The sequence below is a fragment of the Trypanosoma grayi genome (genome assembly GCF_000691245.1).
Source record: "Trypanosoma grayi strain ANR4 Tgr_199_V1, whole genome shotgun sequence".
NCBI lineage: Eukaryota > Euglenozoa > Kinetoplastea > Trypanosomatida > Trypanosomatidae > Trypanosoma > Trypanosoma grayi.
In genome coordinates, this window is record NW_008825818.1 from 7,990 (window position 1) to 23,953 (window position 15,964).

General features: G+C 54.6%; 4 protein-coding genes across 4 annotated transcripts; all 4 read right to left on the reverse strand.

The window, feature by feature from the left end:
- Positions 1-51: 51 nt before the first annotated feature.
- Positions 52-1,989, reverse strand: DQ04_01991040 (hypothetical protein; the record flags this gene model as incomplete). The annotated part of the gene is made up of 1 exon (XM_009311380.1): positions 52-1,989. One exon carries the CDS (start codon positions 1,987-1,989, stop codon positions 52-54), a length of 1,938 nt encoding a protein of 645 aa, XP_009309655.1.
- A 223-nt stretch (positions 1,990-2,212) lies between these two features.
- Positions 2,213-6,301, reverse strand: DQ04_01991050 (hypothetical protein; the record flags this gene model as incomplete). Its single annotated transcript, XM_009311381.1, has 1 exon — positions 2,213-6,301. One exon carries the CDS (start codon positions 6,299-6,301, stop codon positions 2,213-2,215), a length of 4,089 nt encoding a protein of 1,362 aa, XP_009309656.1.
- A 2,130-nt stretch (positions 6,302-8,431) lies between these two features.
- DQ04_01991060 (hypothetical protein) lies at positions 8,432-10,681 on the reverse strand (the record flags this gene model as incomplete). Its single annotated transcript, XM_009311382.1, has 1 exon — positions 8,432-10,681. One exon carries the CDS (start codon positions 10,679-10,681, stop codon positions 8,432-8,434), a length of 2,250 nt encoding a protein of 749 aa, XP_009309657.1.
- A 1,755-nt stretch (positions 10,682-12,436) lies between these two features.
- Positions 12,437-15,628, reverse strand: DQ04_01991070 (putative CYC2-like cyclin, putative,G1 cyclin CycE4; the record flags this gene model as incomplete). The annotated part of the gene is made up of 1 exon (XM_009311383.1): positions 12,437-15,628. The coding sequence occupies one exon, from the start codon at positions 15,626-15,628 to the stop codon at positions 12,437-12,439; it is 3,192 nt and encodes a 1,063-aa protein (XP_009309658.1).
- Between the last annotated feature and the right edge of the window lie 336 nt (positions 15,629-15,964).

A 15,964-nucleotide genomic window follows, 5' to 3' on the forward strand; every position in this document is an offset into this window, starting at 1 on the left:
AAAAAAAAAATCACCAAACACCTTCAGGGAACACACCACACAGCGGGTTTGCTAAATTCGTGTGTTCTTCCGTGGTGAGTGCCCTTCAATGACGCGCACACCCTCCTTTGACACCCACGGGCCGGACTCCTCTTTAAGTCGTTTTGCAAATGTGTAGCGTGCCTTCAATGCCGTCATTCGGCGCTGCGCCGGCGTCATCTTTCCCGTCTGTTGTTCTGTTACTTCACCTGAATTGGCTTCAGCTGTTATCGCGGTTGCCTCAAATGGTCGTGGCTTTGCGCCGATGAACCCAGAGGCCAGAAGCTGCTCCCGCAGCGCCGTTCCATCAACGAGGGTGCCCTTGTTCCCCATCTCTGTGTCCCTCTCAGAGGCATGCATCTGATGGTTCAGCCGCTCCAACCACTTGTCGGTAGAGCCGCTAAAAGGCGGCACCACTCCATCACTCGCCCCACTCAACACCGATGTTTGTGATGACGATATTGGCGACGGAAGTATCGTCATTTGATCTGGGCTACCTTCACTCAGTTGTTTCCTCTCTGCATACTCAGTCATTCCCACAGCTTCCTTGAGATACCGCATCTGCGCTGCCTCAACCGTCGCGAACATCACCTCTATACGGTAATCCTTTGACACTCGAGTTGCATACTCAAAGGTGTGGAACGGCTGATGTGTCCGCTTGTACCCCATCTTGTAGTCACCGAGGCACGGCTGCTCTACCACAAAGAGACTCCGTGGGTTTACGTGAACCCGAGGGAACCATGGACTGTCCAAGTGCTGAAGATACATGACCGTAGTGGATACGAGGTTCAATATTCCACAATACGGCCCGATCGTTAGGGGTTTTTTGTGAACGGGGTAGCCAGAGAAGTTTCCAATCATCTCACTCACCTGACAAATATTGGGAGGGCTTGGGATAAGACCAAGATGAAAAAAACGCTCCAGCACACGCTGCAATGTCGGCGCGCGGCTCATGGCAAAGGCCAGTGTGTCTTTTCCAGGTATTCCCAGTTCCTTTTCATAGAGATTGACGCAATAGCGCGTCTCTTCAGCAATATACGCAGCACGACGGTCCTGTAGCAGTTGCATCAACTCATCGCAAATACGTGCCTCCTCCTCCTTTGTAATAATGCCCTGGTAGCCTGTGAACCCCGCCACGAACATCTTACGTAACCCATACGTCGAGCATGGTTGGCCAATACTCTCGTAGTTCGGCTCCAGCAAATCCCCATCAAAAACACTGCTGTACGACCCTTCATCCTGTCGGCGCCGCCGTCGTTTGTCGTCTATCACGCTGTCGCTATCGTCAGTGCCGAGCGGTGCGGCCCCTTCGCCGTCAGCGCCTGAACACACACCACTCCTCCTCTGCTGCTGCTGCCGCGCCATCGTCCAAGAATTGTTGCGCGTTCGTGAATCCAACTCCTCTCGTGCCATCACGTTATTATACAAGGCCGACTCACGTGGAATTGTTGTCCAGCCCGCCTGCCCGTGGTACTCGCTCTCTGGCAGCCCGCCCATGTCGATGTCTTGCTCCCCACCTTCGGTGAACTCCACCACCGACGCGGCGTTGCGCTCCAGCGCCGCCTGCAGCATCGCACGTCGCTCTTCTTTTGACGCACGCGGGGCCTCATAACCATGCTCGTCGATTCCGTCGTAGAAGCCGTAGCGTTTGGGCATGGGCGATAGCCACTCGCCAGGCACGCCGCGGCGACGCATGCTCGCCTCCTCTTCCTCTTTAAACGCCCGGTACTCCTCGCGCTGCGATAATGCGCGGGCAACACCACTAGAAGTTCGGTGCGGAATGGAAGCGAACGAAGTGGACCCGTGTGGTGGGGGCCGTTCCGTATTACTGTTTTCATCGCCGCAGCTGCCGCTCACACAGGGGCCACGACCCTCCTTCATGACAAACTGCCGCTTTCGCCGAGGCGGCACAACTGTACCTGCCACGGCAGCAGGTCCCCACTGCAGGGACAAGATGCGAGTGAGTCGCATCGACTTCTCTCCACCCACTCCAGTCCCTCCTCTCTCTTCCCCTCCTCATTGAAGAAGAATCGATAACGCACACCAACAAATAGATTCAACCAAAAATAAATGAGAGAGAAATGTAACCAAAACAGAACACGTTTCCAAGAATCCCAACAAAAAAATAAAAAAGAAAATCCCAACGATAAACTGGCAGCAACCAATACCAGAAACGGTATCTTGAGTACAGGCGCTACACAGTCGCGCCACCCTCCTCTTTGTTCCGCACACTGAAAAGCCGCACTGTGCTATCATCGTCATCATCATCGTCGGAAGCAGCATCTGTGGGCCAGCACGTCTCCAGCACCATCTTTTCGCCCGTCCTCCTCACAATAGGCGAGAAAGACTTGCGCATCTGCAAACGTCCCTCTGGGCCCATTTCCCGAAGCGCATCCCTCAAGTTTGTCACACGGTGGCGGACACCTGCAGGGTATGCAGAGGCCATCTGCCTCGATGGTAACACCACCCCCAACGAAAACGGGCCGGTTTTCTTACGTGCAGCATTCGCAACAACGACATCCTCCTCTGCCGCCGCTTCCACGCCTGTAGATGTGAAAACTGCGACGTAGTAATTGTCAGTGTGCAGCGAATGCCATCTGGCGTCAGTGAGCAACACGTCGAGAACAACGCTGCCCAACAGGTGCGCCCCCGCGCACGTCCACGAATCGGAATCTCCAGTACCACTATCTTCATCACAGTCAGCGCTCATGGCTGAACATCTCACCCCATCAGTGTCGCATTGGTCAGATTTAACGACGGTTACTGGCATCATGCGCTCATAACACACCAGGTGCCAGTTGTGAAGTGCGCTGCGATTTGCATCACAGCCGCAAGGTGCGCCATTCTGTTGCCGCCACTCTTGCACATTACTTTTCTTCACGCCATTCATCACCAGTAACCCGCACAGACCCGTCAAAAGCCGCGGCGTGACGAACGAGACGGTCGGCCCTGGCCGCGCTCCTACCACACCGTCATTCACGTTGCCCAGGCTGCCTCCTGGGGGAGGGTGCTGAAGCAGTGAAAGCAAACACACCAGCATGAGCTCCACATCCGGGCAGGTGTGCACAAGGACAAAGCACACCCGCTCTAGGAACGAGGGCGGAAGTGAAACAAAGGGTGGCGCACATGTACGGAGACATCTCTGAACAACACACCAATGACGCGCCGTCATGGCGAGAGACGGAACTTCCCTTCCAACACCATCGTCATCCTCTTCTCCACTAATGTTACTTTCACCACCACTGCCATCATCTTCGACACGGTGCTCCCCCGCGGCGTCCTCCACCTCTGCTACCCGGGCAAGGAGCTCCAGGAGAGAAACGTACAAGTGCAATGCAGACGGTGGGTTCCAGCGTAGCTCATCACGAAGCGCCGAGAGGGCACCCCCCTCAGCATCCAATGCACCAGCACCAAGACGGTACATGTGCGGCGAGACAAACACCACACGTCTTTGATCATCTGGGATCGCCAATGCGAGCGTCGCCAGGTGCGAGAGGACCATCTCCAGTAGAGACCCACCGCCACTCTGAACAACGATACGGCGGTGCTGCATCACGACTTGCCACGCCAACGAGCCACTCCCAAAGGAAAACCGCGTTGATGGGGACAACGCTCCTCCATTGTTATTGACATCGTCACCGCCCCATAGCAGACCGACGAGGAGTCGCTCCACTGCGGCCGCCTCCCTCATCTGCTGCAGCAACTCCTGGTGTTCCGACACGAGCGCCTGCATCCCCCGCACACCACTACGAGAAAGAGAGGTGATACAGCAACGGCGAAGATACGAGGCAACGCTTGGATGACAGAAGGGGACGATGTCCTTCTCCAGACACTCCACAAGAGGGAAATGGTGACCCATATCTCCTTCCTCCACCGCCTCTCCCACTTTGACTGTTGCAGTTGTTCGCTCCCCAATGGAGGCGAGGAGCGATACGAGACGCATGAACAGGAAAATAGAGGGTTGCGAAGCCTCTGCAACGATGTCCTCATGATTTCGGCGCCTTCCCGGATCCACAACGTCAAGAGGAGACGCCGGCCTCAGAATTGGCAACGACGTGTGATCGCAAAAAATGTCAAGCGCACTGCGTCGAGCAGCCTCGATCTCGTCGAGGGCGTCTGCAGCGTAGCTGCGCACCTGCTGCGCTGTCACAAAGACAGGAATGCTGAGACGCGATGCGGAAACACTCAATGCACTGCCAAACAACTCCCGCTGTTTTCGGTGCAGCTGCTGTTGGCCACCACCTCCCTCAGGTGCCTCTGATTTGCTGTCGATAGGGTCATTCTTGGTACGGCCTGAAAGACTGCTGTGAGCGGCAACAAAACGAGCTTGCAGGCGCCTGGACACACGAGGCAGATCACCCAGTGCATCAAGAGAGACGGCCTCAAAGTCAACTTCAGTACCATTTTTACTGTTGTTACCGCATATCTCCTTCTGTGAAGAGAGGCACTCAAGTCGCCAGCGGCAGAGTGCCTCCTCTTTACCACAGAAAGACATGCGATGTGTCCCCAAGGAGGACACCGCCGCTTCCTCGAGAGCCGCAAAGGACAGCAGCGTTGTGACAGTGTTCCCCGCGTGGAACACATGTGGAAACTGTCGAATAAGCTGTGTGTGTATCTGCCGCCAGAGAGCGGCTGTGTTGCCAGGGCGACGAACATGTGATGCGTGAAATACACCAGACTCCTCGTAGCAGCGAAGCACCTTCATGAAGAGCAGTTTAGCCCATCCAGGGGCTTCCAAAGCAGTCCCTGTTGGCTGCACATCTTTCATTGCTTTGCAACCGGCGCCAAAAGAGTGTAGCATTTGAGGGCAACACGCCTTACAGATAAAAGCCATGTACTCCTCACGGAGAGTCTGTACCAGACGATCATACCCTGCCCCGCCGCGTTGATGGCGCACAAAGGCCTCCACGTGGCGCTGCAGCACTGCGGATGCGGCTATTGCTCCAATGAGCACTAGCCAATCCTCGTAGTTCTCCCGGAACAAGTGGAAGCGTAACTCCGCATTGGAGGAATGGGACACCGCATCATCCTCATCACTCCCACTACACCCACCACAAACAGTCGTGTATACACCTTGGTACAGCATCTCCTGAAGAACGAACTGATCTGTAACCTCAGGGTCACCCAGTTGCAGCGCCACCGTCAGCACACGGGTGAAGAGCGCAGACGACACCAAGTACTTCTTGTACGGTACCTGTGCCAGTCGTTGCGCGATCACGCTCTGCTGTGCAGCAATGGCATCAGCACTGGCGTTGTCATTCTCTGCCCTAATTGCACGAAGCATAGACGCTGCATCTTCCTCACGGTGGAGTTCCAGCTCAATCGGGAAAAGCTGCGGGTTGTGGCGCCACCAGCGACGAAACAGTTCTACCGCCAGTCGATCCTCGCCCTGGCGCACAAGCGACTCAAATATGAGGTGAAAACCGTACGTGGAGGCCTGCTGCGTTTTGCTCAGTGCCAGTCGCAGTGGCTCCAACGTTGTCTTCGCCGCTCCTCCTGTTACCTCGCCGCCGTCAAGAACATATGTGAGCAACCTCTCTGTTGAAACCGTTAACACATTGTTCTGCAGCAATGCAGCCTCATCGTGAGGATCTCCCGCCTCCAGCGCATCGCTCAGTGGTGTTGCGCCGGCCGCCGTCGCTGCTGTCATGCTAGCAGACGCCTGCTCACATCGTTGCACGGCACGAATAGAGTTCCGCACAAGACGAAAAACTTCCGACGGCGTCACGTGTCGTTTGCGGCGCCTACGACTAGCGTTGTCCTCCACACCTGTATCGCCGCCCTGAAGCGTGAACGTTACGTCATCGCTAGCCTCATCATTGTAACGGTTCATAGCCAGGTTTTTTTGCTTTCCACCTTCTTCCGTTCCCACGTCCTTCTCATTATTCTCAGTGTGGAGTGCAGTGTGCTTGAGGTTTGCGATCAAGTGCCAGGAACGCAGTGCTGCAGCAGAAGGGTTTGGCGCAGCTGCAGCTGCAAAGTCCCACTTCGATGTGGCAGCTCCCTGGTCGTCACCAGCAGTCGCATCCCGACGACGCAGCGCCCGCTGCAGCCGCACAGACCCGGACAAGTTGGCCTCTGCGGTTGATCCCACTGCAGCGAATTGGGCGGGGAAGAGTGCGGCGAAAAATGGCGTTACACGTAGACGCTGCGCCCCACCACCAGTGCTGCACAACGAGCTGACGCCTCGCCGCCCACACGATGATGCTTCTGCTGCTGCTGCTGATGATGAGAGTAGTGGTGCCAGCAGCACCAACCGGCGTCGTCGTCGAGCGCACCGCATTGTATCCCTACAGACACCAGAAGAGAAAAAAAAAATGAGTAAGCGGAGGAAGAGTGAGATCGAGCAAGTGGAAAGAAACGCGCAGCAGCAGGACCTCCACCCCCCAGAGACGCACACGCCACGATCGCATCGATGTAGCGCCGGTGGCGCTGGGGGTGGGTGCTTTCGTTTCCGTTCCGCCGTGATCAGGCACAAGACGTGCATATGTGTGCGACTACAGCAGAGCAGGGAGAGAGAGTTGCTTTCAGACGACTGCGTGGTGGTGCAGGGCCCCCCAGCCGCCGCCGCCGCCCCNCAGGGAGAGAGAGTTGCTTTCAGACGACTGCGTGGTGGTGCAGGGCCCCCCAGCCGCCGCCGCCGCCCCGGCACCGCCACGCAGTCGACACCGCAAACACTCGCGAGCAAGCAGGAACAAAGAAAGAATGAGGAAAGAAAACAAAAACAAAAAAAAAAGAAAAGAAAAAAGAAACCCTAGCAATGACGCACAACACCCTTACGCTGCAGAGGGAGATATATATGAGCAGCAGCAACAACAACAACAAAAAGAAACTGGTGAGACTGGCAATCACCAGAGAAGCTGCAAGCAAGAACACAAAAAAAAAAACACGCCGAAACTCTTCAGACATACTCCTCATCATTTCGCGTTGAAGATAACCAATAACGGCACAGAGGGAATGGCAGAGAAAGGCAGTCCATACGAAGCAGGCAAATACAAGGACACACACACACACACACACACATAAAGGCAACCCAATCAAAGAAAGAGTCTGCCCTAACCCTATCACACATAGCAAGATGGTAACAGCATTAACAGTAGCAGTAACAGGAAGCTAAAATCCTTTGTTTTTGTCTTGTGATATTCTCTACCACTTTCATGGTGAAAGATAGAAGGAAAACGAATCCTACTCACACCCTTTCCGAACCTATTTCATCAACCCTTAGCCTTTTCTCTTTCCCGCCCATGATGCCCTCACCGCCTTCCACGTCACCCGCCCCCCCACCACCCGGGAGGATGAACCGAAAGCAAGAAAAGACGCAAGAGCACCAAAGAAGGATCACATGAAGGACGGGCAAAAATAATGGAGTCAAAATTGAGATAAAAGTAGCACATGAAATATGATGTTGGCACATTTGAAACATCTGCTACCACAATAGAAACGTATTGATCGCATAAGGCCATTTTTTTGTTGTTGTTTTTTCGTCTTCTTATTTTCTCGTTAATGTTGTTGTTGTTTTTGTTTTGTCGCGTTTTTCTTCTTTNTTTTTGTTGTTGTTTTTTCGTCTTCTTATTTTCTCGTTAATGTTGTTGTTGTTTTTGTTTTGTCGCGTTTTTCTTCTTTCCCTTTCCTCAATCGACGCATCTTCCTTTGCATCCGAATCCCTTGAAACCAAGCAAGGGTAGAGTTTGATACGATTCACCCAAATACAACTCTCCGTCATTCCTTTCACCCTCACCCTCGACCCATCTTGCCCTCGCTTAGCTTTTTTTGTCTTCTTTTCGCACTCGCTGATTGGCCGCATCTTCCCCGCTCAGCACCACCACCAACGCCTCGCCTCTGAACACTGGCTGGAGAGCAGACGCACAGCCGAATGCATACATGCACATAAAGACATATATATATATTTATATATATATATGCCAGACACACGGCCAAGCATCCTCAATCAGTCGCCCAAGTATACATATGTACAATATATCTTGTGTTGATGTGAAGATGGGCATTGGCTGAAAGAACCAGGGATTCTTCCATTCCCATACCTTTCGTTTATCAACGCGCAGATGTACAAAGTGGACTTTTTCCCCGCAGGCACACATGGACACACAACATACTCAAACTCAAAGACACGAACTCTCTCCCTCGGCGAGGGCATCACATCGCACCTCCCCGAGAAGATTTGGTCCTCTCACTCACACACACACACAGACACACCCACACACGCACGCAAAGAGGCGGACAAAAAGACATACTAAAGAAAAAAAGGCGGAGACTAGTCGTCTGCCTTCTTCAGCACCGCAGCCGAAGCGCATCCATAATGATACTCGCTACATTTAACACCTGTTAAGGCAAGGCCCAGAAGGGCACTTACACCCTCATGGGCCACCTTTTCCTCCAGTTTTATGGCGCCCAGTCAAGCATAGCGGTTTCCACCACATATAGCACGTGCCATGTCGGCAAACAAACGGTGACCACGCGGTTTTGCCATGATGGCTAGACGCATCTGGGCAGTGTTTGATGCTGCCTGTGGCGTCCTTCCCCCTCCAGTCACCTGTGTTGACGACGCCGGTCTTGCAGCCGTTGTGGTTTGCGTCCCGGATGCCACACCTCCTCCTTCACCACCACCACCACCAACACCAACACCACCGACAGTGGCCGCCTTGGTGCCTGGGCCGACGTTAATACACTTCATTGCCTGCTTCCATGCAGAGGGTTTTACATAGCGTGTTCCTGGTGAAATAAATGGGTTGCGGGTGAGAAAATGAATCGCAGAGGCCTCCAGCTCGAGTTCCGCCAGCGAGGGCTCACCGCTGAGAGTTGATAGCGAATGCGGGGCATCATCCTTTGTTCTCGTGAAGGAGCTGTGTAGCGACGTCCCCCGGGGTGTCACAGCGAGTACAGGCAGATCTGGCTCGGGACTCTCGCCGCCGTCCTGCACCATGCGATGTCGCCTCTGCTCCACTTGACGAATATATCGGTGCACCAGGAAAGTGTTGACATTTCCAAGCCACTCTTGCAGAATGGCACGCACGATCAGAAGCTGTCGGTCGGCACGGTTTCTTACGAAGTCGTTCACAAGTATGGCATTGCGTCGGTTCAGCGCGACACAGCTTGGGGCATTCTCTACAATAATATTGCGATCAAGATGGCGACCGATACGGCGCAGGTCTTTTGTGTAGCCACCTTCACGATACCAGCGAACATCACGGTAGATGACGTCATCAATGATAGTGTTCTCTGGGTCCAAGCGAGCGATAACAGGACGAGCAACCACCTCCATGCTAGCTGTCCATATGATTATCTCAAGCCGCAACATGACACCATCAACGGGATGAAACGGTGGTGGTGGTGTTGCAGCCGTTGTGTTGTTTGTATTCACATTGTTGTTGTTTTTGTTGGTAGTGGTAGTGGCGGTGTTTGGCACTCCCTGCGGAACTTTAGCCGTGTCAGATGACTGAAACGGTGTGTCGCGTGCACGAAGCACCGGTCGGGGGTACATGGCCCTAAGCTGCTTCAGCATTTCAACAGCCCCAGGGCGCAATATCGCCGGGCCATGGGCACGGTTGTTGCAGAGCGTCTCGTCAAGGTCAAACACAACTGTTGCAGTTCGCTCTTTCTCCATGGGCGAGGCCAAACTACGAGTGAGAAGCTGCCGAGTTGGGTATAACATATCGTTTGGGCGCAACCCATCGAGAGCCTCTTCGAGTGAGGTGTGTGCGCTGCGCCCAAGAGAAGAGCCGTTGCTCGAGCAGGTCGTGCATGCGGTCACTGAAAATTGGCTGACGGAAGGTGCAGAGGGCGCACGCGACGTAGTGCAGGCGAGCCTGGCAGACGCGTTGCCCACCTGCAGAGGGTGTTCCCTGCGGCACTCCTGTGGGATTGTTGGCGGTGGCATGACGGAGTACCGCTGCGGCTTAGGCTCCCACTGCGGGAGCAGAGTCGTATCCAAAGTTTCCTTCTTGGCAGCCTCGATGCTACCAGCGTTATTGCTGATGATTTTTCTGCCTGTGCATTCCACCATGGAGTCTTCACATTTGGGGACCGACCGAGATGTCGATACGAGAGACGCATTCGTGTTACGGAGGGTCCTGGCCGTCTGCATATCCGCGATGGTGTGTGAGACAATGTGCATCAAGACCGGCGCGGTGTTGGTCTCAGACGACTGCCGCAGTGACGACGCATCGGGCACAGCGTCGTCTGTCGCCGCCACCACCACCTCCTCCTCCTCCTCCGCAGCCTTTTTGGTCCGTGTTTTTTTGCCTTTACCCGCTCCAGACTTCGTCTTTGCCGCCTTCGCTTTTCCCTTCTTTGATACTACACGAGACGCGGTTGACCTCTTGCGCTCATCGCCACCGTTGTGATTGGTCGCCGACGCCTTGTTTTTCTTACTACAACCAGTCTTTTTGCGCGTCCTCTGCAAAGGACCCTTTGCGCAGGACTCATCGGCACATATTTTCACCTGTTCATCCTCGGTCACATTGCTTGTTGAAACGGTGGGCGCGCACATAAGGAGAAACATGCCCTCACCGTCAGGCAACTCCTGCGCGGATGACGGCATCTCGCCCTCACGGCGCAGCAGGGCGGCAGCGGCGGAATTCTCCGGCGCCTCTTGTCGACCCTTCGCCGCTGCCGCCGCCCGGCCGCGTGCCTCTCTGCCCCGCATCGGCACCCCCACCAGCAGGCCGCTGCAGAAGTCGGTTCAGCAGGTGTGTGGGCGTAAAGGCGCACAGTGTTGCTCCTGTGCGCTCGTACGGCTCCTATGCACAGGCCTAGCCCTTGTCTCTTTTCTTCCTTCTATCCCCTCCCTCCCCCCTTCTGCTTCTCACTCTCCCTTTTGCGTTCGTGTTCACGTAGAAAGACGGGATTGCTGCAAGGCTTGATCTCCGCCCTCTCCTTGTTTCTCAAAGTGGTCCTGCCCGCGTCCCTTCACACACACGCACACACACAGACGCGGGGTGCGGTTGTGAAGTGCACTCACACTCAATAAAACCTAGAGCCCCATTGCGCGTTGTGTAGGAGGCGAAGCAGCAGCAGCAGAAACAACGAGAAGCACAAACAAGGGAAAAAAGGGGACCGAGGAGTTTATTGAGAGCGAAGGAGCCACACACAACACAAGAGTACAGAGTTGCACGCCTCTTTCCCCACGCATGTCCATTCTCAGCATTCCAAGTCGCGCAACACTTTTTTTTTTCATTTTCTCTTTCATTTTCTCCCTCACTTTTCCCCATTCCTTTCTTTCGGCTCTTTCTCTTTGTCTCTCTCTCTCTCTCTGTCTGTCTCGTTGTCCATTCTTTTCGATCCATCCCCATGATTCCTCTTCTCTACTACTTTTCTTCTTTGCTCGGTTTCCTGTTTGCTCTCTAACTCTCGCCCTCTCCCGCTCATTCCTACATCAGCATTCTCGTCACGCGCGACGTTTTATCTCCACGTTTTACCGATTCCCTTCGCCCGCTTGCGGCTACACGGACTCACTACACAGTGAAAGCGGGGCGGGGGCAGCGGCAGCAGCACCAACCCCGGGGGTCAGCAGCAGAGGCGGCGCCGACGACGCGAAGGAAGCACTGCGGTCACACACAGGCGGAAGGAGAGACACAGACGGGGGGGGATCAGACAAGAGGCTCCGTCTCCCCCAAAAGGCCCCACCACCGCACGCACACACGCGTAGAGAAAGATAAAAATAAAGAGCCGCACTCCCCGCCACCTCCACCACAGGAGAGACCCGTGCATCCCCGCCGACAGCACACACGCGGGCAGAGGGGCGGACACACACACACACAGAGAAAGAGAGAGAGAGGCGCACACACACACACACATATGACCACGACGGAATTTCTCGTAGAAAAAAAAGGGAAAACGCCAAGTGATGGAGAAGGGAAAACAATAAAAACACACATACGCACCGAAAACAACAACGAAACAAAAAAACAAGCGAACAAAGCCACACGGCGGAGGGCAGCAGGGATGTTTGGCGGTGGTAGGCTCTCTCATCGCTGCGCAGCACGAAGACGCTTCGGGCACGCACAGTAAGTAGAACGCGGCGAGGACGGTGGCGGTGCCCGGCGCCAAGCGCCGCACCCGTTCTCTCCCCAGCACGCGTCGCGCACAGATGATGGAAGCGCACACCACCGCCCCACTCCCGCTACGTGTCACGCTTGTGAACCCCTCTTTCCTTGCCCTATTCCCCGTCCCATGTTTCTTTTTTTTTTTTTTTGGTTTGATTTTTTTTTTCTCTTTCTCTTTTGTTGCTGTTGTGCGACTTCTCCTCACACCCTCCATTTCGTTGGTGTCGGCGTTTGCCTCTCAAGTCGCACACTGTCCACATCCTCGTTTTGCGTTCGCCAGCGTGGCGAAACAGGACGCGGCTCAACAAACAAACAAGCAAACAAACAAAAAAGAAAACGACAGATGCAGAAGCATATCAAACAGGCGGCGAGTGCGTCGGCAGACGATGGCAACGAGCAAAGATGTCGTCCCTGTCGTCCTCGAAGTCATCCTCAAAGCCGTCGTGATCATCCTCCTCGTCACTCTCATAATATTCATAGTTTCCGGCGTCCCGCCGCACATGTTCTGGCACGGCGCCACCCTCATTGTTGTCCATCTGTAAGACGTTAAGGGGCGTGCTGCGTACAAACGAACGCGTCGCCCCAAGCACCTCCCGCACCTGTAGCACCACCTGCTTCCATCGCCCGCCGTTTCCGTTAGCGTGCTGCTCAGCTGCCACCCCTTTCCTCGAGTGCAAAGGGGCGCGGAAATCCCCCGAATCGGCAGCTGCCATCTCTGCCTTTGGCTGCAGAAGACAAGAAGTTGCCTGCGCCGCCCTTGCAGCAACTGCCTCGCCGCTGTTTTTTTTTTGGACGTGGCTGCTTTTGCTGGTGTTCACGTTCTTGTGATTATGGTGGTGTCCATAGAGCTCTGATCCAGGCGGGGGTGGCGCAGCCGCGAGTGCGTTGGGTGGAGACAGCGGAGTGTGCACACGGTGTGGTGGCGATTTTTGAACCTCTGCTTCCTCGTCCTCCTCCACCATGCCATCAAAGTCCCTTCCGCGGTTCTTACCATTGTACATGCGCTTCAATGGGGTATTCTCGTCTTGTTTTGCCTTCCGAGAGTGTGTGCTGTCATTGCAGCCCTTCCCTATGCGGTATGACTTCTCAAAGAACTTTACAGGTGATGCGAGTTGCTGCTCCGGTGGTGTCAGCGGTGGTGGACCCGCGGCATCAACGGAGAACGACATCAGACGCAGGCTCAGCGGCGTCAGAGGCTCCTGTGGCGCATGTACAACAGAGAACAACCGCTCTGCCTTGCGTGGGGCCAGCGGGATGTGCAACGGCGACGGCAAAAACAGGTTTGGTGTCTCACATCCAGGAAGAGGCGAAAGTGGAATATGTAACTGCGATCCTGGTCGTGGTGGCTTGTCAACCGTGTCTAGCGCAAATGACATGGATAGTCGTTGAGAAAAGCGTGGGGCCTTTGAAACTGCTGGGGAGAAGTGCGCATTAATCTTTGGCGTCATATTGGCCGGCGTGAGGGACAGGGGCGTTGATGGCCAATTACCTGAAGGGATATGCGTAGCCGAACGAATAAACATGTCATCACCCGCAAATGATGACAATGGTGTCGTGGCGTTGGACGGAGTACAGCTTGATTTTCCGAAAATAAACGTTCGCAGCGGTGTGGCCATGTCACGTCGCCTCGCAATAGAATCCATCCACTCCGCCCACGCCTCCACCTCCTCCTCCTTAACCAATAGATCAAAGTCGGCAAGAAACAAAAAATCCAACTCGAGCTTATTCATCTCCTTCAACGTGAGACCAGCAGCAGTGGCTATTTTTTCATTATACCGTCTTGGGCCGTCGACGTACATCTTCGTTGCAATCAAAATAGCCACCGTGATGAGACGGTACCAATTGGCAGTTGTCACGCTAGAGTACTCCGACGTGGACTGCATTGTGATACGTGATATATAGACCAAGGCCCCAATTAGCACCATTGGAGCGGCATCACCGTAGGAAATGTGCAGCCCAATGGACTCGATGAGTTGCTGAACCATTGCAGAGGTTGCTCCTAGCTCTGGCGTATCCTCTGATAGGAACGTGAATAAGCCGCTTCCAGCAGTAACTCCTGTGGGAAGTCCTTCGCCTTCGCGACGACCATCTCCACGTCGCAAAATATCCATTGCGTTGGGTGAGCACGATGAGTCCCCTGATTCGCCATGCTGCTGTGGAGTTGCCTCCCCTTCGCGAGCTCGCACATGTGCAGCAAATGGCAAGTGTAATGGAGACGTTTGGAACTGCTTGGTAACAGGTTGGGGTTGCATGTCAAACGAGTGTGTGCTAACAGAATGTTCTAATTTTTGCTGCGTTTGAACACTACACGACTTCTGACGATTGGTCATCCAAGGTGCTGGCTCCGATGCATTTGCCACACGTCGCTCGCATTCAATAATCAGCTGTTGTATCGCATAATCATAGAAAGGAGCAATGTTTGATAACAAGAATGCAGTAGAGCCGTTCTCCCCTGCGTTTATGCTGCCAAACTCAGAACCCGCTGTACTATGCGCTATCATCGCCTCCCCTCCATCCCCTGGTGTCAACGCATCTTGAGTGGTGGAGAGAGCAGATTTTGAGCGTGGTAAAGGAACTTGGAACCCTGGGCGTTGCTCTTGTTCATTGACGCTTCCAACACGTATAGGTGGCTTGCGGCACTTGAGCGAAGGGGAAAGTGTGACTTGCTTCGGAGAAGGTGCTCGTGTGAAGGTCCGGCTGCGAATCGCTTCCACTGCAGCAGCACCAAATCCACGTCGTCGGTGGGAACGTCGGGAAGCCCCAACAACGACATGATGATGATGATGATGATGATGGCTGTGGTGGTGCTGTTGATAATGAGAAGCAGAGGCCCCTCCACGATGTTGCGGCGGGTTGCCACAAAGCGCTGCAAGGCAAGGCGATCCACGACTGAAATGAGAAGAACCAACATTGTTGTTCCCAGTACTACATGTAGTTGTAGTCGTAGTGGTAGTAGTAGCATTTCCGACATCTTGGTGGTGGTGGTGGTGGTGATGGCGGCACCGCTCGCTCCGCGAGAAATTGTTCGGGGCGTGGAAGTGATTCACGGGGCGCGCATCGTCAGCAGCAGCAGCAGCAGCCGCGTGCGACGTTCTCGATTTCCCCAGAGTTGCGTCCTCCACGCCCAGATGCTCTGCAGTGCCGCCACTGCTATCACAGTTGCTGCCGTTCCACATGCGAGCTCCACGCTCTGAGAAAGTGCCGTTGACACTAAGCGATTGGTGGCTGCTGCCGCCTCCCGCCCCACCACAGCCACAGGCTGACCTGGACGGCAGCCGATGGCTACTGTGGAGATTGCCGTTGGATGACGCCCACTCATGTGAGGTGCTGCTCAGTGACACCGCGGCAGTGTAGGCATCCTCGTCGGCGGTCGAAGTGGCTCGCATGGACACGAGTAGCGAGCGGCGAGCCGTGTCGCGGCTCCCGTACGAGCTAGTGCCCGCCGTTTCCGTCGCCACACCCGTGGTGTGCGCCTGGTGCTCGGAGTAACCGGGCGAATTGCGTGGTGATGAAGAACGTACATCGACGGCGGTTGAATTTTGGTCCATTGAAACCTCCGCAGTCAATCTTGTGAGTATTCTTCACCCCACTGCTTTGGATGCTGCTGCTAGTGGCGATGGGATTCACACCCAGGCGTGCTGTGTGCGATAAACACCGACAAGACACCACCAGTATTGTACGAAACGGCCCCCTCTGGGTTGCGCACTGCTCTCCTAAACAACGAAACGAAAAAAGACCACCTGCAGCGTCACCCCGTCTCACCCCTCGCCAAATGTATTCCACAGAATGGAATGTGCTCCCAAACGAAGGCGGTAAGAGTCAGCGACGACTCGGCTAGATACTCCGTGAGCAGAAGAAAGGTAACGAATAATTTAAAAAAAAAA